The sequence below is a fragment of the Cherax quadricarinatus genome, chromosome 50 (assembly GCF_038502225.1).
Source record: "Cherax quadricarinatus isolate ZL_2023a chromosome 50, ASM3850222v1, whole genome shotgun sequence".
Taxonomy (NCBI): Eukaryota; Metazoa; Arthropoda; class Malacostraca; order Decapoda; family Parastacidae; genus Cherax; species Cherax quadricarinatus.
In genome coordinates this window covers 19616878-19643798 of record NC_091341.1, presented here as the reverse complement: position 1 = coordinate 19643798, position 26921 = coordinate 19616878, and the positions used below count along the sequence as shown (strand labels likewise).

The 26921-nt window shown below is 42.5% G+C and overlaps 1 protein-coding gene across 4 annotated transcripts in view; it reads right to left on the bottom strand.

The window, feature by feature from the left end:
• Nucleotides 1–415: 415 nt before the first annotated feature.
• Nucleotides 416–26921, bottom strand: part of LOC128695384 (protein abrupt) — a 145659-nt gene continuing 119153 nt past the window's right edge. For 3 of the 4 annotated variants that reach the window (XM_053785931.2, XM_053785930.2, XM_053785932.2), the window contains 2 exons: nt 22916–23113; nt 416–6953 (listed from right to left, as the gene is read on the bottom strand). In XM_053785931.2, coding sequence (XP_053641906.1) covers nt 4698–6953; nt 22916–23113 — 2454 coding nt within the window. In that variant the 3' untranslated portion in view covers nt 416–4697. Of the gene's footprint in view, nt 6954–8497; nt 18197–22915; nt 23114–26921 lie in introns of those variants that run through there. The other variant, XM_053785933.2, reaches the window with a different exon arrangement.

Here is a 26921-nt window from a genome sequence, read left to right as displayed (position 1 = left end):
GAGCAGTGTCAAGTTCCAGTATCGATTAGCCACATTCTGTTAGACTGCCCTCTCTATCAACGAGCACGCAGAATTTACCTCCAACGTCGTCTTCGTTCTCCTACTCTCTCTTTACCTTCCCTTCTTGCTGATGGACCCTCCTTTAATCCTGACTCTCTCATTGACTTCTTGACAACGACTGATTTACTCCACAAACTCTGATGATACTTTTCGCACTCCCCTCAGCCCTTTCTGGTTCAGTCTCTTGCTGCCCTTTACCCTTTCACCATCCACTGCCCCGCTGTTATCCGTAACCTGTTGCTCATCCATCTCCCTTTTGCCACCTGATGCCCTCGCTTCCTTCCTGCCCTGCAGCGCTGTATAGTCCTTGTGGCTTAGCGCTTCTTTTTGATTATAATAATAATAATAATATAATGACAGTATCTTGGAATTAAAATATGAACTCTCATTATACCACTATAAACTGAACACATTAGCTCAGATTGTACCACAAGGCAAACTGCACTTGTACCACAAATGGGTTAGAGCTTTTCTGAGAATATAATAATAATGTGATCACCACAGTGTGATCCACTACCTTGTTAATTCTGCCCACTAATGCCATGGCATTGGATGTGTAAACGTTTTCCTTTCAACTTGTAATCATGTCTGGTGATATCACCAGATCCTAACCAATAAATACCAACCTAGTTTATGATACTGCCAGATCCTAACTAATAAATACTTACCTAGTTTGTGATTATTACCAAATCCTAACCAATAAATACCAATCTACATAGTTTGTGATATTGCCAGATCCTAACCAATAAATATCAATCTAGTTTGTAATAATGCCAGATCAGGACCAATTACAAAACTTGATTCATTCTTTAAATCTCCAAAAGCTTGAACACTTTTAACTGAGAAATCAGCAAATAGATGGTATAGCCCATCTGTACTGGATTAAACTACAAGGTGAGAGAGAATGTTTTTAGGTTAAATAGATGTACTCAACTGTTTCCTTTGTGTTGAATAATGGTGAAAGTGTTACTTTTTTTTTTTTTGGGGGGGGGGGGGGCCCCTGCTTCGGTGGGAGGCAGTGGGCATGTTGAAAAAAAAAATACGGCATACCATTAACACAACATTCTCTGACAGGATATAAAACTATGAACAGGAAATGCTGAGGAATATTAATCCAGGATCACCTATAAAAAAAAGGTTTGTAATGTGGCTTGTTTCCAGTGTATGTTATTTAGCACTATCAGGTGCTAAAGCAGGAGCTAAATAAGGTGCCACAGTGATATCTAATTTTAGTTTAGTGTATTATACTCAGCACATCATAATTTTTTTGCTTTACATAATAGTCTCAACCCATATATTCATCTTGTTAGTAGTTACATATACGTAATTACTTTCCATTTCAATAATTACAATAGCCTGGTCACAGACTGGGCCGCGGGGGCGTTGACCCCCGAAACTCTCTCCAGGTCTCCAGGTAAGCTTTATTCTTTATTTATCTATTATTAATACTACATATGTACTTACATTTTCCAACATAAGTAAATTGCCTCAAGACACGGGTAAGATCTCTTTTTGACTACATGATGAGTCATTGGTAAATAACTTTATTTCAGCATTAAGTGACACTGACTGGTGGAGAGAGCTAACAGACAGCCACGATATTGATGTCAAAAATTTAAAAAAAAAAAAAAAACTCTATAACAGGAATTGGCCAATTAAAACGAAGCAGATCACAGCAAAGAGACTAAACAGCCCATGGCTTACAAATACAGTGGACCCTCGAATAACGATATTAATTGGTACCCGAGAACGGATATCGTTAGTCAAGTTTTTTTAGCGTTAGTCGAGGCAAAATGTTAGCGTTAAAATGTATCGCTAGTTGGATTTAACGTTAGATGATGCCATCGTTGGTCGAGGGTCCACTGTAGTAGCTTCAAATCCACTGATAAAAAACATCTATATGAAAAACAGATTAGGCTGGGTCTAATAACAAAAGAACATACAAAACAATACACATCAATACTTACTAATCTAATACGGAAGTTTAAACAACTGTACGTATTCTTCAATCAGATTTAATAAAATAAATGGAGATATGAAAAAGACCTGGAAAACTCTCTCTGAAATTTTAGCCTCTAGCAAACTGTTCAGATGAACCTCTTATCCGGCCTACAGACATTGCCAACAAACTTAATGTCTTCTTCTCTACTATAGGATCAAAACTAACTAGCAAAATCCCAAACGCAAATACTCAGGCGAAAGACTACCTCACTGGAAATTACCTGAATACTCTATATCTAGCTCCTACATATCCTACTGAAGTCTCACCCATCATTAAACCATGTAAAAACAAGGCATGAGACATAAATAACTTGCCACCACTCATGTACAAAAAAGCAGCTCATGTCCTGTCCTCCATTACTGCAACTCTGTTTAACAAATCTGTGGAAGCTTCAACCTTCCCATCCATACTCAAGATAGCAAGGGTTACCCCGATCCTCAAAGGAGGCGATTCAACTGAATTGAATAACTATAGACCTACATCAAACTTGCCCTTACTATCTAAAATCTTTGAAAAAATAATACACAAGCGAATTTACTCCAACCTAATATCTCACAACATATTTAACCCCTCCCAGTTTAGGTTTAGGCTGAAAAAAGTACAAATAATGCAATTATACAAATGCTTGAACTGCTATAAGCAGCACTCAAAAAACATGTACATATATCCTCTGGGGCTCTTCATAGACCTATGGAAAGCATATGATACAGTGGATGACAATCTCTTGCACCTTAAACTAGAACATTACAGGGTCAGAGGACAGTCCCTTTAATACCTAAAATCTTATCTTACCAATAGACACCAGTATATCTACACAAATGGCATTACCTCAACTAGTCAGCCTGTGGTTGTTGGAGTGCCACAGGGTAGTGTCCTTGGCTCAAAACTCTTTCTCACTGATATCAATGACCTCCCCAATGCATCTAAACTCCTTAAACCAGTTAGTTCTATTCGCAGATGACACTACTTAGATCTACTCTCACTCAAACCCAACTATGCTTACAGACACTGTTAATGATGAGCTACTAAAAATATCTACGTGGATGGCAACCAACAAACTCTCTCAATATAGATAAAGCCTACTTCACGCTGCTTGGAAACAGAGCTTTAAATGTCCAACTTAACATATCGATTAATGGTTCCCCCATTACAAGACACACTGAGGGCAAATTTTTAAGTCTTCACCTTGACTGCAACCTTAAATTTCAGACCCACATCCAACATATATCCAAGAAAGTATCCAAAACAGTAGGCATCCTTTCCAAGATACGGTAGTATGTACTTGAAACGGCATGACTTACACTATACCACTCTCTAATGTACCCTTACCTCAGCTGCTGTGCAGATTATCAACTCCCGCACCAGATAACACACCCCACCACTCTTCAATAGCTTGAACTTACTTAATATACAAAATATACACTCATATTATTGTGCCTACTATATATGCAGAACATTAAAATCCAATATAAACCCTCCACTCAAACTTCTCCTTGATAGCTACAACAGAACACACAGGCATAACACTCTTCAACATACCTCATGTCCATCTCGCCCTGTACAAAAATGCAATGCACATAAAGGGCCCTAAGATCTGGAATTCATTGCCTGAGCCAGCAAAAGGTCCCCTGTCTGCAAATCAATTTAGGGTTATACTTAAAAATCATCTCATCTCCCAAAACTAACCATATCAACACTATGCTAAATCATTCAACCAGTTTGAAACGACTCAAAATATCCCAAAAATTATGACCTTAATTAATTTAAAACAATACATACTTAAAATTGTATTGTTGTATCATTATAAACTGTACTAATTGTAAAATGTTATTTGTTTTGTACTACCTCTACTATAAATCTTATTAGTTATAAAAAAATATGGCTACCTCACTTTAATAATAAGGTAAAATAATGAATAATTAAAATTTACCACTCTATAACCTATGTCTAGTTTTTAGTAGTCTGTAAGTATTAGGATTAGTCTGCCTGAAATGCCCTGGCATGCTAGTGGCTTTCTTTGTATGTAACAACACTTTATAAAATATAAATCACACATTGTAACCTTTGCAAAGAAATAAAATTTGCTTGTTTGTTTCATTGTGGGTTGTCCTCCACCAGCCACCTATAGCAGTCAACCACCACCTAAGGAGTTTTTATTTGCTGCCAGATGAACAGATGCAGGTGTATGGAGACTTGCCAGTACATGTTGGTTCTCCCAGGAATCAAACTTGAATACTTTTGGTTGTCTACAATGATGATGGACTTTACATAACCCATTCTGAATGAAAATAATAACATATACAGGCAGCCCTCCACATTCGCGAGCTTCGAACATTTGCGAATGTCCAGCCGCCCAATCATAACATGTAGTATATACACTATGTTACGATGTTTTCATGTGTTTTATGATTGTTCGCAGTTCAAGAGGTTAAGGAAGTAGTATTGTTAGGCTAAGTAAATGCTATTACTCAAGATTCGTTAGGTTCTTGATCCCCCTAACCCCTCACAAATGTGGAGGGCCGCCTGTAATTAATGCTGTAAATTTTGCACAATAAACCTAAATTTAATTGAGTTGGAATTAACAGACTCAGGAAGTATGATATAGAATCTGCTAGGTCAAACGATTCCAACAGCATTAATTAGAGGAAACTTTGTTAGATCTGAGCCGTAGGGGCATGACTTGAGGTCGTCCCCACCAACTGGGAATTGTGTGGCGGCTGCTGCCTTCTACTGCTGACTGACCACATGAGGAACTCTCCACCAGTAGCCTCTTGAAGGGACTGATGACTCTTGCAGAGTTTGTTGGCCTCGAGTCAGTACTAATACCTTTCACATCGTCTAAAGTTACTCGAGAATAATCATTGGTACTACTGCTTTCAGAATCACCTTTCACAGCTTCTGAATTTTTTTCCAAAGAATGCTGAGTATTTATCTCTTCCAAGACTTCTTGTGAAACTTCTGGGGATCCTCGCAAAGGATCCTTAAGACTTTCTGCATCTTTATTAAAAAAATCCGAAGTGGTTTGTACAGAATCTCGTGAGTTACAATTTCCTGAAGCGCTCTTCAGATACTTAGCAGCACCTTGTCTGGAACACTGTAGCTTACTCATGTCACTATTTGGTGTTGATGCATCTAAATCTAAGTGGTCTCTTGTATCATCTTTTTCAGTTACGTTATTTTCAGCAATGAACTTACCTATATCACAGATCCTCAATTTTCCCTTTCTGGCAGTGCTGGTCTCTGGTGTTGAGAGTGATAGTGATGGTGCAAGATTCTGAAATACCGATGTGGAGTGATGGTGGGGGGAAAGTGAGGTATTCCCATCAGGCTCAGAGACACAGGAAGAATGAGAGTTAAATATATCTTGGTGTTTTGTGACAGGCTGAACATTAAGGAAAGGTTGGCTACTTTGAGCAAGCTGAGTATCTGGCAAGTTGAAGACTGATTTAATATTTAGTGAAGATTTGATGTCAGGGGAAGGTTGCAAACTCAAGGAAGATTGCCCAGTTGAGTCAGGTGTGTTGTTGAGATCAGAGGAAGTGTTTGGGTTAGTCTGATAATCAGGAGGACGGTCTTGGGGTGGCTTAGCTTGAGCACAGTGATTACTTGCCCTCTTGCAACTATCTTGGTTCACTGATGAATTATTTTCTATCAATGTAGTGGAATTTTTCTTTGTATGCTGAGAAACTAAGTCTATCTTTAAAGGGTCACGAGAGATGGCAGGTGTTGAGGGTGAAGCAGTAGGTGGTTCTCCTGAGGAAGGCTGTGACTGTCCATCATTGGTTCCACTCTGTATATTCTCACACCTGTGATTCTTGAGAGAGACTTTGTGTGTGTATGCAATACCACATAAGGTGCAGTGGAAGGGCTTTTCACCAGTGTGAAGTCTCATGTGCACCTGAACATGATCCTGTCGGTTAAAACCTCGGCCACAGACACTACACTTGAAAGGTTTCTCCCCAGTGTGAATGCGGATATGGGATAAATACCTGTGACGTCGGTTTTTAGGAAAGATTTTTTTGCATATTTCACATTTGTATTCTTTGGCAGGCTGCTTCTGGCTGTGGGCATTGTAAGTGTGATCAGCATGGCCTGGGGTATTGGTGGCAGCTTTCTCACTCTCCCGCAGGTGTTGTCGTTGGATGTGTTCCCTCACCTTGTTGATCAGCTGCTTGACTGCCTGTGGGTTCTTACAAATACCACCACTGTTCTTGGTTATATTCTCTAGTGCTGTCCAAGCAGGTCCGCTGAAGGGCAGTGACCTCAACACTCCTGGGGAAAATGTTGGTCCTGGCAGTCTGTCCTCTGCCAAGCTGTCTTCCAGATTTATGTCCAGCTGGCCTGAGTCCTCCTGAGACAACGGACCGTTCACATCTTCCTGTCCAGACCCACAATCAGTTTCTATAACAGGATTCAACATGGAAATTTCTCTATCAGAGGTCTCTGATGATAAGGAATTAATATGAAAATTTCTTACTGATAAAGGATCATGCTCAGAATTACCTGTTAATAAGGAATCAGTATGGAAGTTCCCGGATGATAATGGATCATGGGAAGAATATTGTGAAGATAATGAATCATGATCAGATATTTCTGATGAATAGTTGAGATGAGAAATTCCTGACAATGAGGTACTGAAATGACAGATTTTAGAAGATGGGAGATCATCATCATATTTCTCTAAAGACACAGTATCAGTCTGGAGATTCCTCGATTCTACACACTGAGACTCCGAGTGACAAGTGTGGCCAGTAACTTGGCTGGTGCAGGTTGAAGGATGCCACTGAGGATTGGAAGGCATCATGGGCTCAGTCTTGATGCAAGTTTGAATAGAGGACAAAGGTGCAGTGCCAATAAATGCGCCTACCGCTGCTCCTTCCATGGGGGTACTCTGCCAAGGCAAAAAAAATGAGCAAGGAATCTAAAGCACTTGAAGGTTAATATGAAAAATAAAGGAAGTTTAAAATTACAACAGAATTTTATCAGTCGAGACTTATTTTTCACCTTAACACTGTATAAAAAAGAACATTAAGTTAATAGTTGGGGACAGTTGGATGATTTACCCTAGGAAGAGGGAGATATGTCAAAATGAAGGAGAAATATTAAAAATTATTATTTTATTTACAAGATGAAAACAATACAATACAAATATGAGATAATGAGCAAGGTTGCAATGACAGGTACCTCCTCTGGGTGACAGTTGCACAGGAATTTCTTGCTAGTTATCTCATTCAAGTTCAGTAATGAAAGTGAAAGTGTTTCATCAGAAGGTCTGTAAACAAGAGCTTCTGTAAGATATATTGAAGACATTTTTAAAGTACATAGTGGATTTTTTTTTATTTTTTCCAGAACCTCACTCATTACTGTTTCTCATTCTGATGTCTCATCCCTTACTGTTAGCATCTGCCTTTCAGGTATTCCTTCATCTACTGGATAACCTTACCTCTTATTTTTGCTCATTATATAAAGTTTGTGGATTAGTGGAAGTACTCTGTCCAAATGCTTTCTTGCAGTCCATCAAGATGTAGTCTATCCATTCTTACTGAGTTTATGCTTTAAGTGAATGTAATATTAATAATAATAAACTCTGTTATGCTTTACTTGTATGACTTCATCAAAAAGTTCTTTTTAGTTTACATGTCTGTTTCTCTTCTCACACTTCTCTGTTTTGTGTCATCCTCCATTTTCTGCAGTTTTCCATGCTGTGGTGTCATTTTATTTCACCATTCTACATCTCTGGCAAAATTATGGACTCTCTGGTCTTCCCATTACCACTCTGTGTTTGGGCATGATGGTGATTTTTCATCAAGAAACAGCACAGTACACAAATAACCCACACACAGGAGACAGAAAAGCTTATGGCGACATTTTGGACCATCTTGAACTATTCACAAGTCACATTGTGATATGTGAATGGTCCAAGATAGACCATCATAAGCTTTTCATTCTCCTATGTGCAGGTTATTTGTGTATTGTTCCAGTCACAGTACTGCGCCTTTTTGTTCTTAAGAACAGTGTTCCCTGAAACAGATCTTGATCACATTATGACCCATTAATTGGTTAGGCATCAGCTGACTTACCAGAGCTACAATTCATACCTCATCCAAAAAATAATAACAACATAGTTTTGTATCCTCAGATGATCATACCCTCATGGGTTAACTCTCTTATAAAACTCCTCTATAAAGTGAAATTTTTCTTTTCAAATGCAATTGAAAAAAGTGCATCAAAAATTTAAAAACATGTGAAAAGGCGTTCATAGTGCGAGCCAGTCAATTCTGGATGTGCTCATACAATCGCATTTGTAAACACATCACATTACAGACTAGCTTTATAAGATGTTACTGTATCTATTTTTTTTTTTTTTTTGGCATGAATGTGTCCTCTGCCTCTTGGCACTTCCTGTTTGTTATTTAAGGTAAATAAAATCCTCAGTCATTAGCTCCTGGAAGCACAGTTTATTTGTCTCTTTCAGAAATGTTGATTACAAATGATGATTCACATGACTGCCTCTCCCCCTACCTTTCCCCCCCCTTTTCCCTCCCTCTAACCTTCCTCTCCCATTAACCCATGTAACCCATGCTTCCTATAGTCAAAAGGTTTTACAGAAGTGTCAGGTATTATGATATACGAAGGGCTAATCAAATTCTTATGTTATATAAAGCTCTTAGATCTTGAAGAGTTCCTAGGTCTTTATAATGTTCCAATAGTATTTTTAGGTCTTACAGTGTACTAGGGTTTTAAAATGTTCTCAAGTTTTATGGTATACAGTGTCCTCACTTAATGTCATCAATGGGCTCTTGGAAACTGCGAACTTTCAGCGAAATATATAACAAAATCAATTTTTACCATAGGCTAATTGATATAAACATCAGGGTTGCACAGTCAGTGCACCTTAAGCACTCATTGAACAGGGTTAAATCAAGGAATAAATGTTTGCAAAGCAAAAACTGTAAGGAGCACCTTTTACCACCACGCAGTTCAAAAACGAACATGCCAACTCCACATAGTGGCCCCAGCCAGGAATCAATTTTTTTTTTCTCAACAATGTTATAATGAAATGACAAACGAAATGACACTGAGTGAGAACTTACTGTACTTAGGTCTTTTAGTGTTGTCAGGTCTTATTCAGTTTGCAGATCTTAAAGATTTTCAGGTTCTTAATTAGACTTATTAAACAAGTTTTTAAGTTTAAACCTTCTGAGATCTTGAAGTCCACAAGTGTTGAAGTCTACAAGTGTTGAAGTCTTCAAATTTTCAGAGCCTCTGGTCATACATTTTTTTGGGTTTCAGTCTCAGACCTCAAGTTGGGGACCTTCAAGCAAAGGCCCTTCAAGATGGTGACCTTCAAGCAGAGGCCCTTCAAGACAGTGACCTTCAATATGGTGACCTTCAAGATGAGGATCATCAAATTTGAGACGATCAAGTTGAAGACTATAGCTAGGGGACCATGAAGTTGTGGATTATGCACCACTAGAGCCTTAAACCATGATGGGACCAAAGTTGGCAGGCATTCAGGTCCACTTTAAGTCTCATAAGTAGAGGACCAAGAAGACTGAAAGTAACACCTAAAGCAGACACTTCACAACACAATCAGCATCAACACCAGCCAACATTAACATTACCTAACAACAAACACTGCCTTTTCCTCCCACTAATTTATGTTGCAGTTTATGAACTGAAGTATCGGCATGCCTCTGGAAAGACAGTGATGGAGTGAGTGATGATGAAAGTGTTTCTTCTCTTTCGGGTCACCCTGCCTGGGTGGAAATGGCTGATGTGTTAAAAAAATATTATATCACCATTTCCATAAATTCTTCAGCAATTCCTTGCTCTTGCTGGTACAAGGAAGGAGCTGTGGCCTGGTAATGGTCAGGCTATCTAGCTTTATCCTCCATCAGTCCATATTACTACCCTTTCCCTTCTTTCATCCATCTATCCAGGCCTCCATCACTCGTGCCTTCCTAGCATCTATGAAATGCCTAGCGGTAAGACTTATCATGTTCATGAAGATGAAGAGAGAACTTCCTGTTGTGATGTCCACTTAGGCTTGCAACACAAGGCCAGAAATTTAAATGTCCTGAGCAACACAAACAATGCTACCAGTTGAGTAACCAGTCAAACTGGGAGGGCTAATTAAGACTAGAATGATGAGCTGAAATGGAATGATTTACAGTATGCAGACGGTATACTCTGCTGGAATGACCTCAAAAGAAATGACTTGTTAAATTGGAATGATCTACTTGACTGGGATGACAAACTCAGCTGAAATGACTCAATTAACTGGAATAATATGATTTCCAGGATGATTTACTCCACCAGAATGACTTATTAGCTTCTTGCTTGGAATGCATAACTGGAATGACCTACTGACAACACTGACTCTCAATTAAAACAACCTATTCTACTGGAATTTTGCTGCTGGAATGCTTCATTGCTAGTGATAGACTTATCAGCATGGAAAGACTTACAGGTTTCCCTCAACATTCTCATTTTCCACTTTCGTGAGCTTCGAACATTCGCAAATTCCCAGCCGCCCAATCATATTCAAAATACGTATGTTATTTCATATCTTAGGAATTGTGGCCATGGCAGAGATCTAATATGACATAATAAACAATATTAATAACATAGAAACATGACATATAAATGAATAAAATACGTCATTATGTCACGAGTGTTGCTGTGTTTTGTTGCTGGGTGTATAAGGGCCACTGAGACATAAGCCATACATAGTGGTGGTGGAGGCGGCATCAGAGGCGGTGGAGGCGGCATCAGAGGCAGTAGAGACTAGAGACATTATTATTATAATCAAGGGGGAAGCACTAAACCCGTCAGATTATACAGCGCCTGAGGGGGGGGGGGATGTGGAAGGTATTCAGGTTTAATTCAGGGAACTGGAGAACAGATCCAATTCCCTAGATCAAGAGCCCCTCACCAGCATCAAGGAACCTTTCTTGAGGAGAGACTAGAGACCAGAGACAGCGGTGTTGTCAGTTGCCCTGTATAACTCCAACAACACTGGAGGAGTTAGGTTTGTGTTGTCCTTTTTCTATGGATTAATCGCTTAACTTACTTGCTACACTGTTAATGCTACACTTTATCGCTGGCTGGCACTATAACCTTTATCAGCTTATGCTGCTTTAGTATCGTACATATCACAGAATCACTGAATCGCTGAAAAAGGCACATTCTCCCCTCTTACTTCCTCCTCCACTTTGGTACTCTGCTACAAGTTCTTTCTTGAATTCTATAATTTTTCTCACCTTCTTTACCAAAGGGCTGGCACTAGTACAATATTTTATGATGTTTTCATGTGTTTTATGATTGCTCATGGTTCTACAAGTTAAAGAAGCAGTACTGTATTTCCCTCCAATATATTGGGGCACCAAACTTTCATGATTTTTCAACATTTGTGAGGTTCTTGATCCCCTAACCCTTGCAAATGTTGAGGGAGACCTGTATTCAACTGGAATTGCCAGAGTATACTGAAAACTTAAAATGAACTAACACAATCCTCTCGTCACTGCTGTTAGTGTTGTGAACACTGCTGCTGGTGTTGTGAACACTGTGCTGGTGTTCACAGTCAGACTTCTGGAGATCATGAGAGCCTGACTGTCCTAAGAGATAAGGTGAAGGATGCAGCTGTACCTGTTACAAGGTTACATGTGATAGGTGGCATTGTTCCTAGTGCCCCAGTGATATCAGGTCACCCAGTCCAAGAGCTGACTGGTTGTGGTGTCCAGTTTAAGTACAATGATTGAAGAATAGGTGTATGGTTGTATTTTTTCTGGGAGTTTGAAGTAGAGGTTGTGTTGGTGAGGGAAGTGTAGGGAGGGTCAGGGCGAGAGGCGGGTCCCTACAGTAGTTGAGCAGGACGCGCTCTTCTAGTTCACGCGTCACAGACACCTGCTAGGTACACAAAATAGACTCTCGAACACACATGCACACACACACACACACACACACCTGGCCAGAACACATGCAACAGCTGCTAAATGTGGCAGCATCGATATTTATCTTCCGTACAATAATACAAATTAAGTTTATATAGTGGGCTTTGGGGCCCAAGATGCACCTGCTAGACTGCAGGTTCCCAGGACTGAAATCCCACCTGGTGGGCTACAGGTCTTTCAGATTCAGGAACCCCCTGGTGGGATATAGGTCCTTCAGACTCAGAACCACCTGGTGGGCTACAGGTCCTTCAGATTCAGGAACCACCTGGTGAGCTACAGGCCCTTGAGACCCATGACCCACCCAGTGAGATACAGGTTGCTGTTACTTAGGATCCACCTGGTGGGATGCAGGTCCTTGAGACCCATGACCCACCCAGTGAGATACAGGCTCCTGTTACTTAGGCCCCACCCGGTGGGATGCAGGTCCTTGAGACCCATGACCTACCCAGTGAGCTACAGGTCACTGTTACTTAAGACCCACCTGGTGGGCTGCAGGTCCTGCTGATGCAGCTCTGCCATCTGCAGTGGGATTTAGTGCTACACTTGTTGTTTACACATAGTGTGAACTTAAGGGCTGAGGAACTTGTGTAACAACCAGTGTTAAGTCGTATAAACAATGCTTAAGTACCAAGGCAGCGTGAGTGTGTGGTGTAGCGGTGAGGAACACTTCTCACAACATATTCTAGGCCTACCTCAGGCCTATTACAGCTCTCACTCGGGTCTTGTTGAGGTGGGGAACACTACTCATAACTCATCCTAGGCCTACCTCAGGCCTATTACATCTTTCACTCTGGGCTTGCTGGGGTGGGGAGCACTTCTAATGACATGTTAGGCCTATATTAGGCCTACTGCATCTCTCACTCAGATCTTGCCAGGGTGGGAAACACTTCTCACAACTCATCCTAGGCCTACTTCAGGCCTATTGCATCTTTCACTCGGGTTTTGCCAGGGTGGGGAATACTTCTCACATCCTAGGCCTACCTCAGGCCTACTGCATCTCTCACTCGGGTCTTGCCAGGGTGGGGGAACACTTTTTGCTATATATCCTAGGCCTACCTTAGACCTATTGCATCTTTCAGGTCTTGTTGGGGTGGGGAACACTTCTCATGACACATCCTAGACTTACATCAGGCCTACTGCATCTCTCACCTGGGTTTAACAACTGATACACCTCTTCCAGCAGCACTCACGCCTGTTCTAAGCTTCTCTCGACTAACCCTTGATTCCCACTCCATCAAACATTAACAAAATAATACAGTAAACACATAAATAATGAGGGAAGCCGCAGCCTCGGTGCACTATACACATGTGACACCAACATTTCTGACACCCCATCAATAACTAAGAAGAGGTAACTTTGCTTGGTGTTTCAGTCTGCTCTGCACCATTATCAATTCAGAAATTATTGAAAAAGTTGAACTCATAAGACTGACATGCAAGGAGTAGTGGGAGGGGGTGATAAGAGCTGGTATATAATACTGACACCATTGGAAATAAGTCACTGTCTCTGACTTTTTTTTTTGGGTTATCCTAGGTAATCTACACATATGTTACTATGTATGATAAATTGTGTAACTGTATTTATGTATAACTGTACCTAAATAAACCTACTTACACTTGTAAAAGAAGACACATACAGTGTTAGGTTATTTATTGAGGAATCATTTTTCCCCCAAATGGCTTCTTCAGAATTAAAGAAGACATTTGTGGCAAAATGTTTCCCCCATAAAATATCCTAACACTGCACATGTGTCTTGTTTAACAGAACAAGGGGAAGGGGGTGTTTTTTTTTCTTTTTCTTGTTGAGGTTTCACTTGAGAATGGTCCTGGATAGACTGGAAAACCTCATCCAAAATTTCCTCCCCAAAGTGTGGGTTATTAGCATGAACTGTTTCAGCCATGGTATTGTGGCTTATTCTTCACTGTTGACAGTAATGTTGGAGGCTGCCATAGGTTCCATCATCAATAATGTTAATAAATAGTGTGTGTGGGGAGTCACCTCTGGCCTGGGCTAGGGGCTGCGACCCCACCTCTGGCCTGCACCAGGGGCTGCAACCCCCACACAGTGTGGTTGGTCACCTCTGGCCTGTACCGGGGGCTCTGACACCCCACACACAGTGCGGTTGGTCACTTCTGGCCTGTGTCGGGGGCTGCAACCCCCACACACTAAAACTGAGATCCGTGACTTAGAAAGCGTGCAATCTGAAAGACTTAAACTTAACGGGTGCAACTGAGATGGGTGCGACTATACATAGATATTGCGGGCAGGTGAGGCTACGACACTCCTGCTACCTTATGCAGGTGACCTTCCTTTGCCTTTCTCTACATAGGTGACCTTCCTTCCTTCACCTTCCTCTACACAGGTGACTTTCCTTCACCTGTCTCCACACAAGTGACCTTCCTTCCTTCCTTGACCTTCCTCCACAGGTAACCATCCTTCACCCATCGCCATACAGGTGGCCTTCATCTGCCTCTCACAAGTAACCCAGTGTGTGTGTTAACTGCCAGACAGGTCAGTAGCCTCACCCAGTGCACAAGGAGAACCTTCAAGGAAGGGAAGGGGGCAGGGGATTCCCACCTCCTCCTTGCACTTACATAACCAAATATACTGTACACAAAATAATAGCTATACCAGTAAAAGTAAAACATAACATATAACAACCTGACTCAAAATATTCTAAATGCTGCATTAACATAAGACAAAAAAAATATATTAAGACAATCTGTTGGTGTGTTTGGTGGCCAACTGCATAGGGTGTCTGCGACAAGGGCATTATGGGTAGGAGTAGGGGAATTCTGGACAGATGTAGGGCCATTATGAAAATGGGTAGAGGCAGGAGGGGCAGAAAGCAGGGAAAGAATGTAAAATGACAATCATTTAAATATGGACAAAAGCATGACGTACACAAATCTCAGAGAAAAAGTTAAGTTAAAACAAGTGTGATTATGAGGTATGTCTCTGAGACAACAATCATCAGCTTCATCTATCACTTATATACAGTGGACCCCCGGTTCACGTTATTAATCCGTTCCTGAGAGCTCATTGTAAAGCAAAATTATCGGAAAGCGAATCAATTTTCCCCATAAGAAATAATGGAAATCAAATTAATCCGTGCAAGACACCCAAAAGTATGAAAAAAAAAAAACTTTTACCACATGAAATATTAAGTTTAATGCAATAGAATAATTACAATAACAATAATAACAATAGAATAATTGACACTTACCTTTAATGAAGATCTGGTGATGATTGATGGGATGGGAGGAGGGTAGAGTGTCGAAGTTTTTAATGTTTAGAAGGGGAATCACTGTTTTGTAATCACAGTTACACCTTTTGCAAGAACAGCTTCCTTGATTGCCATTTTCCTGCTCACTATAGTAGAGATGGTTGATTGGGATTTACTATACAACTTGGCCAGGTCCGACACATGCATTCCACTTTCATACTTTGCAATTATCTCTTTCTTCATTTCAATAGTCATTAGCACCCTTGGTCTCGATGGGTTGGCACTAGAAGCTTTCTTGGGGCCCATGGTGACTTATTTTGCAGAAACAAGCACCAAAAACTGATAATATGGATAATATGGAATGTACCGAATGTATCCTTAGATGCGCGCACACTGGCTGGCTTGTAAACACTGGCACACATGGGGCAGTTCAGGCCACACGTGGACACGTCTCGTACGAATCGTATCGCATACCGGGTTTTGTAACGGGAACCGAGGCAAATTTTTTGCGATATAATGCTTCGGATACCGGATTTATCGGATACCGATGACTTCGTGAATCGGGGGTCCACTGTATTTGTAATTTATGGGGAAGAATCCACAATATGAACTATGACAGATATGATGTGAACTGTGTTCTCAGGTTAGGGACCAACCTCAGGTTCATGACTGAGATTCAGTCCTTTGTTTGATGTCAGTATAATACTAACAGCATTGAATAAAAAATGATAAGGGGTGAAGGGACAGGCTAAGGGGCCAAAATTTTGGGCCAAGAGGGTCTACATTACCTAAGGCACAAGGGACAGATTAGGGAGGCCTACATTACTCATGCCCCAAGTGAAGGGCCAAGGAAGCCCTAAATTACCCACTTGTTGAGATTCACAAGACATCGAACCCCCCTGCCCAACCCGTGTCCCACAACTGGTAACAGACAACGCTGGGGCACTGAGGACCACTGGCTGGTGGACAACAAATGGCAAGAAAATGGTGACAGGTGATTAAGGCTAATTCAAATCAGTCATTTAAATATTTAGAAGTGAGACCAAGACCTAGAGCTCATCCTCTAACTCAAATAGGTAATTACAAATAAGTGACGAGAAAAAACTGGAGATGACACTCTGGGGAAGAAACTAAAGGGGAAAAGACTGCATGAGCGGCTTAAGCAATAACATACAGGTATAACTATTATTATTATTACACTGATGGGTAATGCTAAACCCGTAAGGTTCAAGCAGCTCCTAGGGAATGAGATACTCAGGTTCAATGCAAGGAAAGGAAGGGAAGCTCCAATTCCTTGTATCAAAAGCCCTTCACCAGCATCTAGGCACCTCCCATGAAGCAACAACATAGAAACATAGTTCATATTACACAAAGTCGAGACTAAGGGCACAAAAATATACAATGTCCCATAGAAAAATAAGCAAATTAGACAATATGAAAGGAAGATAAAGCAATGAAGTAAATAATATAAACAGGAGGAGGAAAGTAAGCAGGTTTTAGCCAGAACATAAGTAGGGTATTTGTGGGAGGTAAGTTTACCTGGATGGTTGGCAAGACAACGGGACTCAGAGGTGGCGAGGAAGCAAACACAGCTAGGCCAGGGGTCCTAAACCTCACCTTGCCTCGCTCAAAATACTTTCCTCTGTCAAAACCTAGATGTACAAAGGTTCCTGCCCAAGTTTGTCTTAAGTCTTGGGTGGTGAGACCTTTGTTTTGACTAGTATTGACTGTACTGGGTGCCAAGGAGGGCAGATTGAAGGGAACACAAAGTCCAGTAGTGGTCAAATTGGTGGGGACACAAGTGTGATGCCCTCTTATGCCGCAGACACCATGCAGATACGTACTGGATAACTCAACCGAAATTATTATATAGCTTCAGTAGACCAGGTCTCAAGCCTCATGATGTGAGCTTTAACCTGAGGTCAAGCAGGTCATGGTAGTGGGGTCAACAGATATCTAAACACTCCTGGAGCCTCACTCTTTCAGCAAGACTCAAGAACAAGGTACAAAATAAACTATTTAAAAATGTATAAAACAGAAAATAATGTAAATAATGGTGCAGACTTATAAACTAATTAAAGATTCTCCTATCACAGTTTGTGTTGTAGAAAAGGAAATCAATAAATATACAGATTATATAATACATACAAAAAAAAAAACATTTCATTACTCAAAAAAACCCTAATACGTGTCAGATGTGAGTAGGTGGCCGACTCCACGAGACTCAGGATCCTCCACATTGTAAGTACACAAACTTTGGTAAAGTCTTTGGGCCAGCAACGTCCAGTGCAATGTGTAGCATTGCAACGCAAGTACATAACACTGACTCAATTCATTTGGTATCATTCTCGGCATGATTGTTTTTAATAATTACACCTATGACTGGTTTGAACTCAATGGGTTAGTGATTAATGGAACGTTAGTGGTTAAAGGTTAGTCATACAGGGGACTTTGGTAGCATTTTAACCTGTACTCTCTTTGGACTTGATGAAATGCTGGATAGAGCAGCACTTATTCTACTTGTGTTAATGTCATGCTGCGATGAGGAAGCCTCCAGCCTCAGCTAGGTGGTGGGGGGCAGGAGGGGGAGGCTGTGTGGGGAGCAGGTTAGGGCTGGGGAGGATGAAGCGTAAGTGGGGTCGTTTTGCACCCCTCCTCCCCAGGCCACGACCGCGCCCTCACGCCAAAGTAGTGGCAGAAGTATTGATGATGAGGGAGATATCACCTTCTTCAGAGTGGTGAGGATGTGAGGCCACTATGTGCTCTTTGAGGCGGTACTTGCGGTTGAAGCCCTTCTGGCAGATGGGGCACTTGAAGCTGTTGGGTGCTGTATGTAGCCTCTCATGTCGTCGGCAGGTGCCCGTCTGCGTGAACCGCTTGCCACAGTAGCGACAAGGGTAGGTCAGCTTGTCCCTGGCCAACCCTAGCAGGTCCTCACTGAAGCAGCCAGCCTGCAACCACCGCCACAGTCACCACCTCTGCCCGCACGCCACTCCTACTACCCACTTCACACGCCTACCTACTCCACACCTACCTACTCCTTAAACCTCTACATGACATGCTCACACTATTCACTCATAACCAGTTCTGGCTTGAGGAGACCATATTACTATATTTAATAGTCATAACAAAGGCATGAACTGCTTGCAAATTTTACTATGCTTCATAAGCTAGGCTCTGTGTGAAAACTTATTTTACCTACTTCTAATAAAAATTAGGTCTAGTTTTATCCATCCCAAATTTACTACAATTAGTGATAAACTTCTAACAAGCTTGTATTCATTGTTCCCAGGTGTGTCTGTCAATAACAATGCCAACAATACTACTGTGATTCAGCTCACTATACAGGCCAGCACCATTTGCTACACTGCAATCTGCCACTGAGGCTTAACTGTAATTATCCCTAATTCTCAGTAAGTGATCACAAAGCTTGAAAAGGTCACAGAAAGAGCGAATAACAGAAACCTAGGAAAATCCATTACCTCAGTCATGTTCTACTGTGAAGCATTTACAATGATAACATCATGAGCAGCACAGGCAATGCTCATAAACAGGAGTGGCATTCAAGACACCACCCTTCCCAAAGGAGACATTCTCTTATTTTCTTAGAGTGCTACAAAGGTCTCTCCGGCTCCTAGCATCTCCTACATCTCTTACAGTGGCATACTCAGCCTATGATACCTTTATTAAGTGTCCTTACTTCCTCGTTCTCTTCTTCACATAACGAACAATCAGTAAGTTTGATAATGCCTACACTAAATCTTAATGTTATGGTGTACAACTGTACTATCTGTACAAATCACTACTGTCTGCAAACATCAGCAATGGGTGAACACCACCACTAGATGTGTACAACAATATTATCTGTGTACATCACTGCTGTGTACGTATATCACTCAGGTCATCTACTGCATCACACCTGGACACAATCCTATAAGTGTAAATTTTCTTAAACCAGCTCTTAACTATTTCACGATTCACAGTTACTACCCGAGTTTTGTTCTTACTGGCTCTAGCATCACCCAAGTCTTATTCTGTCTTTAATATCACCTGAGTCTTGCTTTAACTGTAACATCCCCTGAGTCTTGCTGTCTCTAACATCCCCCGAGTCTTGTTCTAACTGGCTCTACATCACTAACATTGTAATTCATATTAACTTTATGCAAATTGCAGTAGTCATAATCAGAGACTAGCTACCTGGCTAATTAATACTTAGGAGATTGAATAACCAGCTAAAGAATAACTTGTCATCGACTAACTTGGCGTGCGGGCAAAATTGTTAGTTAGGCCAGACTAGCACTACAACATTACAAGTTTGGCAAGGATTACATTGTTAGCTTCAAGGTTACATTTGTTATTATCAGTTAGTTATTTTATGATTACATTCTTTATGCTAAAATGAGAAAATGTAATTGATGAGGACAAGCAAAACTCAGCCAAGTATCAATAGGGAATTAATACGTTAAGATTTGTACGTTACTGGTTGTGGAAACATTATAGGAACTAGTATATGCTTAAATGAGCAAACAATTGCTACAATATTATGGTAACTGGAACCTCCACCCATGCAGCAGGCAACTGGCAAATCAGATTATTTTTATCAATACTAGACTCATGCACATAACACCTAGTTGGCAACTCTACTCCAAGTAGATATAGATGTGTGTGTGTGTGTGTGTACTCACCTAATTGTGGTTGCAAGGGGTCGATTCATGGCTCCTGGCCCTTGTGTGTGTGTGTGTGTACTCACCTATTTGTGGTTGCAGGGGTCGACTCGCAGCTCTTGCCCCGTGTGTGTGTGTGTGTGTGTGTGTGTGTACTCACCTAGTTGAGGTTGCAGGGGTCGAGTCCAAGCTCCTGGCCCCGCCTCTTCACTGGTCGCTACTAGGTCACTCTCCCTGAACCATGAGCTTTATCGTACCTCTGCTTAAAGCTATGTATGGATCCTGACTCCACTACATCGCTTCCCAAACTATTCCACTTCCTGACTACTCTGTGGCTGAAAAAATACTTCCTAACATCCCTTTGATTCATCTGTGTCTTCAGCTTCCAACTGTGTCCCCGTGTTGCTGTGTCCAGTCTCTGGAACATCCTGTCTTTGTCCACCTTGTCAATTCCTCTCAGTATTTTGTAAGTCGTTATCATGTCCCCCCTATCTCTCCTGTCCTCCAGTGTCGTCAGGTTGATTTCCCTTAACCTCTCCTCATAGGACATACCTCTTAACTCTGGGACTAGTCTTGTTGCAAACCTTTGCACTTTCTCTAGTTTCTTTACATGCTTGGCTAGGTGTGGGTTCCAAACTGGTGCCGCATACTCTAATATGGGCCTAACGTACACGGTGTACAGGGTCCTGAACGATTCCTTATTAAGATGTCAGAATGCTGTTCTGAGGTTTGCTAGGCGCCCATATGCTGCGGCAGTTATTTGGTTGATGTGCGCTTCAGGAGATGTGCCTGGTGTTATACTCACCCCAAGATCTTTTTCCTTGAGTGATGTTTGTAGTCTCTGGCCCCTTAGACTGTACTCCGTCTGCGGTCTTCTTTGCCCTTCCCCAATCCTCATGACTTTGCACTTGGTGGGATTGAACTCCAGGAGCCAGTTGCTGGACCAGGTCTGCAGCCTGTCCAGATTCCTTTGTAGTTCTGCCTGGTCTTCGATCGAATGAACTCTTCTCATCAACGTCATCTGCAAACAGGGACACCTCGGAGTTTATTCCTTCCGTCATGTCGTTCACAAATACCAGAAACAGCACTGGTCCTAGGACTGACCCCTGTGGGACCCCGCTGGTCACAGGTGCCCACTCTGACACCTCGCCACGTACCATTACTCGCTGCTGTCTTCCTGACAAGTATTCCCTGATCCATTGCAGTGCCTTCCCTGTTATCCCTGCTTGGTCCTCCAGTTTTTGCGCTAATCTCTTGTGTGGTACTGTGTCAAAAGCCTTCTTGCAGTCCTAGAAAATGCAATCCACCCACCCCTCTCTCTCTTGTCTTACTGCTGTCACCATGTCATAGAACTCCAGTAGGTTTGTGACACAGGATTTCCCATCTCTGAAACCATGTTGGCTGCTGGTGATGAGATCATTCCCTTCTAGATGTTCCACCATTCTTCTCCTGACAATCTTTTCCATGATTTTGCATGCTATACATGTCAGTGACACTGGTCTGTAGTTTAGTGCTTCATGTCTGTCTCCTTTTTTAAGGATTGGGACCACATTTGCTGTCTTCCATGCCTCAGGCAATCTCCCTGTTTCGATAGATGTATTGAATATTGTTGTTAGGGGTACACATAGCGCCTCTGCTCCCTCTCTCAGGACCCATGGAGAGATGTTATCTGGCCCCATTGCCTTTGAGGTATCTAGCTCACTCAGAAGCCTCTTCACTTCTTCCTCGGTTGTGTGTACTGTGTCCAGCACATGGTGGTGTACCCCACCTCTCCGTCTTTCTGGAGCCCCTTCTGTGTGTGTGTGTGTGTGTGTGTGTGTGTGTGTGTGTGTGTGTGTGTGTGTGTGTGTGTACTCACCTAGTTGTACTCACCTAGTTGAGGTTGCGGGGGTCGAGTCCGAGCTCCTGGCCCCGCCTCTTCACTGATCGCTACTAGGTCACTCTCCCTGAGCCGTGAGCTTTATCGTACCTCTGCTTAAAGCTATGTATGGATCCTGCCTCCACTACATCGTGTGTGTGTGTGTGTGTGTGTACTCACCTAGTTGAGGTTGCGAGGGTCGAGTCCGAGCTCCTGTGTGTGTGTGTTTGTGTGTGTGTGTGTGTGTGTGTGTGTGTGTGTGTGTGTGTGTGTGTGTGTGTGTGTGTGTGTGTGTGTGTGTGTGTGTGTGCGTAAGAATAAGTGCACTTTTCTTTACTCTTTAAATGAAGGATATAACAAACCAGTTCCAATACATCATAGCATCCAAAAAATTTATTAACCATTCACAGTTTATTTTCAAACCTCTGAACGATCATAAAACTTCTCCTTTTCCTAAAATAAAAAAAAAGAGACAGACAACTTAGACAGGGTGAGGGTGAAGCAGTGACATTGAAGGCTGTGGTCACATCCCCGTGTCACAAGTCGCACGTGCTGCTGCAGTGTTAGCTTACAACACCCTCAACTAGTACAACCTTAACAATCTAGGTTGCACAACAAGTTTTTTTTTTTTTACTGTGACAACGTTTTGCTCTGTAGAGAACTTTATCAAATCACTAAACTGATAAAGCTCTACACAAAGAGGAAACTGTGTCCCGATAAACCTTGTTCCGCAACCTGTTATTAATTCAGTACAGTCGTATCTAAGAAAGAAATGTGATATGTTCCTTTATGACATTCCTGACCACCCAACTACTGATGCCTACTTTGAACAGTGTGTAGCCAGCACCCACAAAAGTCTGAGTGACCAGGTATGGCCTGGAACCGGGAGGGAGGGTGATGATCCGAGGAATAAGCAGGTACACAGGAGGTAAACACTCAACATTAGGGTTCGATACGGTGTAAGTTGTCAAGAAGCCCTATAAACCGACAAGACCACACATTAGACACAACCCCCAGCATACCAGTTCAAGCTAGGCCTACTGCCACCACCTTCAAACAACCTCCTGCCTACCACCACAAGACTCCACCCTGGTTGAGTCTGCAGTCTGTCGTGTATACGACAATGGAGGTACTATAGTGAGACTTACCATGGACGACTCGTCGTTGTCGCCCACGCCAGAGGCTGGGTCATCGCTGAACGAGTTGTTGTCATCAAGGGGGTCCTCCTCTTCCACCTTGACGTCGTGGGAGGGGGTGGAGTTGCCGGAGGTGACGGTGGCTGCTAGTCCCCCCACGCTGGACACCAGGTACACCGGATGAGGCGAGTCCCCACTGATGTATCCCTCCTGAAACACAGGGCACAGTTAGATTACACACAACACCCTTCTACCCAGCCTAAAACAATTACAATGCACACAGTACCTCTTACCCAGGCTGGAACACAGTTACATTCCACACAGTACCTCCCACCTTCCCTCATCCAACACACAGTCCTCCCCAACACTCACTGCTGGAGTGCTTACTTCATACACCTCAGTAATAGCGCTACAATTGACTTGAGACACATGAAAAAAGAAGAAAAGAAAAAAAGACAAGGAAAATCAAGATGAGATTAAGCAAATGTAGATGACTATTAGCACTGATCATGTGCTGTGTTAGTCATGTGCTGTGTTAGTCATGTGCTGTGTTGGTCATGTGCTGTGTTGGTCATGTGCTGTGTTAGTCATGTGCTGTGTTAGTCATGTGCTGTGTTGGTCATGTGCTGTGTTGGTCATGTGCTGTGTTAGTCATGTGCTGTGTTAGTCATGTGCTGTGTTAGTCATGTGCTGTGTTAGTCATGTGCTGTGTTAGTCATGTGCTGTGTTGGTCATGTGCTGTGTTAGTCATGTGCTGTGTTAGTCATGTGCTGTGTTAGTCATGTGCTGTGTTGGTCATGTGCTGTGTTGGTCATGTGCTGTGTTAGTCATGCGCTGTGTTAGTCATGTGCTGTGTTAGTCATGTGCTGTGTTGGTCATGTGCTGTGTTAGTCATGTGCTGTGTTAGTCATGTGCTGTGTTAGTCATGTGCTGTGTTAGTCATGTGCTGTGTTAGTCATGTGCTGTGTTGGTCATGTGCTGTGTTGGTCATGTGCTGTGTTGGTCATGTGCTGTGTTAGTCATGTGCTGTGTTAGTCATGTGCTGTGTTGGTCATGTGTTGAGTTGGTCATGTGCTGTGTTAGTCATGTGCTGTGTTGGTCATGTGCTGTGTTAGTCATGTGCTGTGTTAGTCATGTGCTGTGTTAGTCATGTGCTGTGTTAGTCATGTGCTGCGTTGGTCATGTGCTGTGTTAGTCATGTGCTGTGTTAGTCATGTGCTGTGTTAGTCATGTGCTGTGTTAGTCATGTGCTGCGTTGGTCATGTGCTGTGTTGGTCATGTGCTGTGTTGGTCATGTGCTGTGTTAGTCATGTGCTGTGTTAGTCATGTGCTGTGTTCATCATGTGCTGTGTTAGTCATGTGCTGTGTTAGTCATGTGCTGTGTTAGTCATGTGCTGTGTTAGCCATGTGCTGCGTTGGTCATGTGCTGTGTTAGTCATGTGCTGTGTTAGTCATGTGCTGTGTTAGTCATGTGCTGTGTTCATCATGTGCTGTGTTAGTCATGTGCTGTGTTAGTCATGTGCTGTGTTAGTCATGTGCTGTGTTCATCATGTGCTGTGTTAGTCATGTGCTGTGTTAGTCATGTGCTGTGTTAGTCATGGGTTGTGTTAGTCATGTGCTGTGTTGGTCATGTGCTGTGTTAGACATGTGCTGTGTTAGTCATGGGCTGTGTTAGTCATGGGCTGTGTTAGTCATGTGCTGTGTTGGTCATGTGCTGTGTTAGTCATGTGCTGTGTTAGTCATGTGCTGTGTTAGTCATGTGCTGTGTTAGTCATGTGTTGTGTTGGTAATGTGCTGTGTTAGTCATGTGCTGTGTTCATCATGTGCTGTGTTAGTCATGTGCTGTGTTAGTCATGTGCTGTGTTAGTCATGGGCTGTGTTAGTCATGTGCTGTGTTAGTCATGTGGTGTGTTAGTCATGGGCTGTGTTAGTCATGTGCTGTGTTGGTCATGTGCTGTGTTAGTCATGTGCTGTGTTAGTCATGTGCTGTGTTCATCATGTGCTGTGTTAGTCATGTGCTGTGTTGGTCATGTGCTGTGTTAGTCATGTGCTGTGTTAGTCATGTGCTGTGTTAGTCATGTGCTGTGTTAGTCATGTGTTGTGTTGGTCATGTGCTGTGTTAGTCATGTGCTGTGTTAGTCATGTGCTGTGTTGGTCATGTGCTGTGTTGGTCATGTGCTGTGTTGGTCATGTGCTGTGTTAGTCATGTGCTGTGTTGGTCATGTGCTGTGTTAGTCATGTGCTGTGTTAGTCATGTGCTGTGTTCATCATGTGCTGTGTTAGTCATGTGCTGTGTTAGTCATGTGCTGTGTTAGTCATGTGCTGTGTTGGTCATGTGCTGTGTTGGTCATGTGCTGTGTTAGTCATGTGCTGTGTTCATCATGTGCTGTGTTAGTCATGTGCTGTGTTGGTCATGTGTTGTGTTCATCATGTGCTGTGTTAGTCATGTGCTGTGTTGGTCATGTGCTGTGTTAGTCATGTGCTGTGTTTATCATGTGCTGTGTTAGTCATGTGCTGTGTTGGTCATGTGCTGTGTTGGTCATGTGCTGTGTTAGTCATGTGCTGTGTTGGTCATGTGCTGTGTTGGTCATGTGCTGTGTTCATCATGTGCTGTGTTGGTCATGTGCTGTGTTCATCATGTGCCGTGTTCATCATGTGCTGTGTTGGTCATGTGCTGTGTTCATCATGTGCTGTGTTCATCATGTGCTGTGTTGGTCATGTGCTGTGTTGGTCATGTGCTGTGTTGGTCATGTGCTGTGTTGGTCATGTGCTGTGTTGGTCATGTGCTGTGTTGGTCATGTGCTGTGTTGGTCATGTGCTGTGTTGGTCATGTGCAGTGTTGGTCATGTGCTGTGTTCATCATGTGCTGTGTTCATCATGTGCAGTGTTGGTCATGTGCTGTGTTCATCATGTGCTGTGTTCATCATGTGCAGTGTTGGTCATGTGCTGTGTTGGTCATGTGCTGTGTTCATCATGTGCAGTGTTAGTCATGTGCTGTGTTCATCATGTGCAGTGTTGGTCATGTGCTGTGTTGGTCATGTGCTGTGTTCATCATGTGCAGTGTTAGTCATGTGCTGTGTTCATCATGTGCTGTGTTCATCATGTGCAGTGTTGGTCATGTGCTGTGTTGGTCATGTGCTGTGTTAGTCATGTGCTGTGTTAGTCATGTGCTGTGTTCATCATGTGCAGTGTTAGTCATGTGCTGTGTTCATCATGTGCTGTGTTCATCATGTGCAGTGTTGGTCATGTGCTGTGTTGGTCATGTGCTGTGTTAGTCATGTGCTGTGTTAGTCATGTGCTGTGTTCATCATGTGCTGTGTTGGTCATGTGCTGTGTTAGTCATGTGCTGTGTTAGTCATGTGCTGTGTTGGTCATGTGCTGTGTTAGTCATGTGCTGTGTTCATCATGTGCAGTGTTGGTCATGTGCTGTGTTGGTCATGTGCTGTGTTAGTCATGTGCTGTGTTAGTCATGTGCTGTGTTCATCATGTGCTGTGTTGGTCATGTGCTGTGTTAGTCATGTGCTGTGTTAGTCATGTGCTGTGTTCATCATGTGCAGTGTTGGTCATGTGCTGTGTTCCTCATGTGCTGTGTTAGTTACTGTATGGACCTAAGATTCTTCTGAGTAATTATGGTGCAACTGGGTAACTGCTGCGACGCTGACTGGCAGAGTAGAGGAGGAAAAGGAAGAAAGAAAAGGGAGGCGACGGAAGGGGAACAGAAGGAAGGAGAGGGAGAAGAGGAAAAGGACTATGGGAGAGAATTGGGAGGGGTAGAGAGGGAAGGAGCGGAAGGGGTAGGAGAAACAGAGAGAGAGAGAGAGAGAGAGAGAGAGAACAAGAGAGCGGGAGAAATATGAAAGAGGGAGACGAAGGGGGATTTGAAGGAAAATGAAAGATAAGTAGAGGGGAAAGTATAATACTGAAGGGGATGAATAAAGGGTCGTCATGAGGGTAAGGTGGGTATGTTAGAGAGGAAATGAGAGGTATAAGAGGGGGAGACAAGAGGAGGCACGGGACA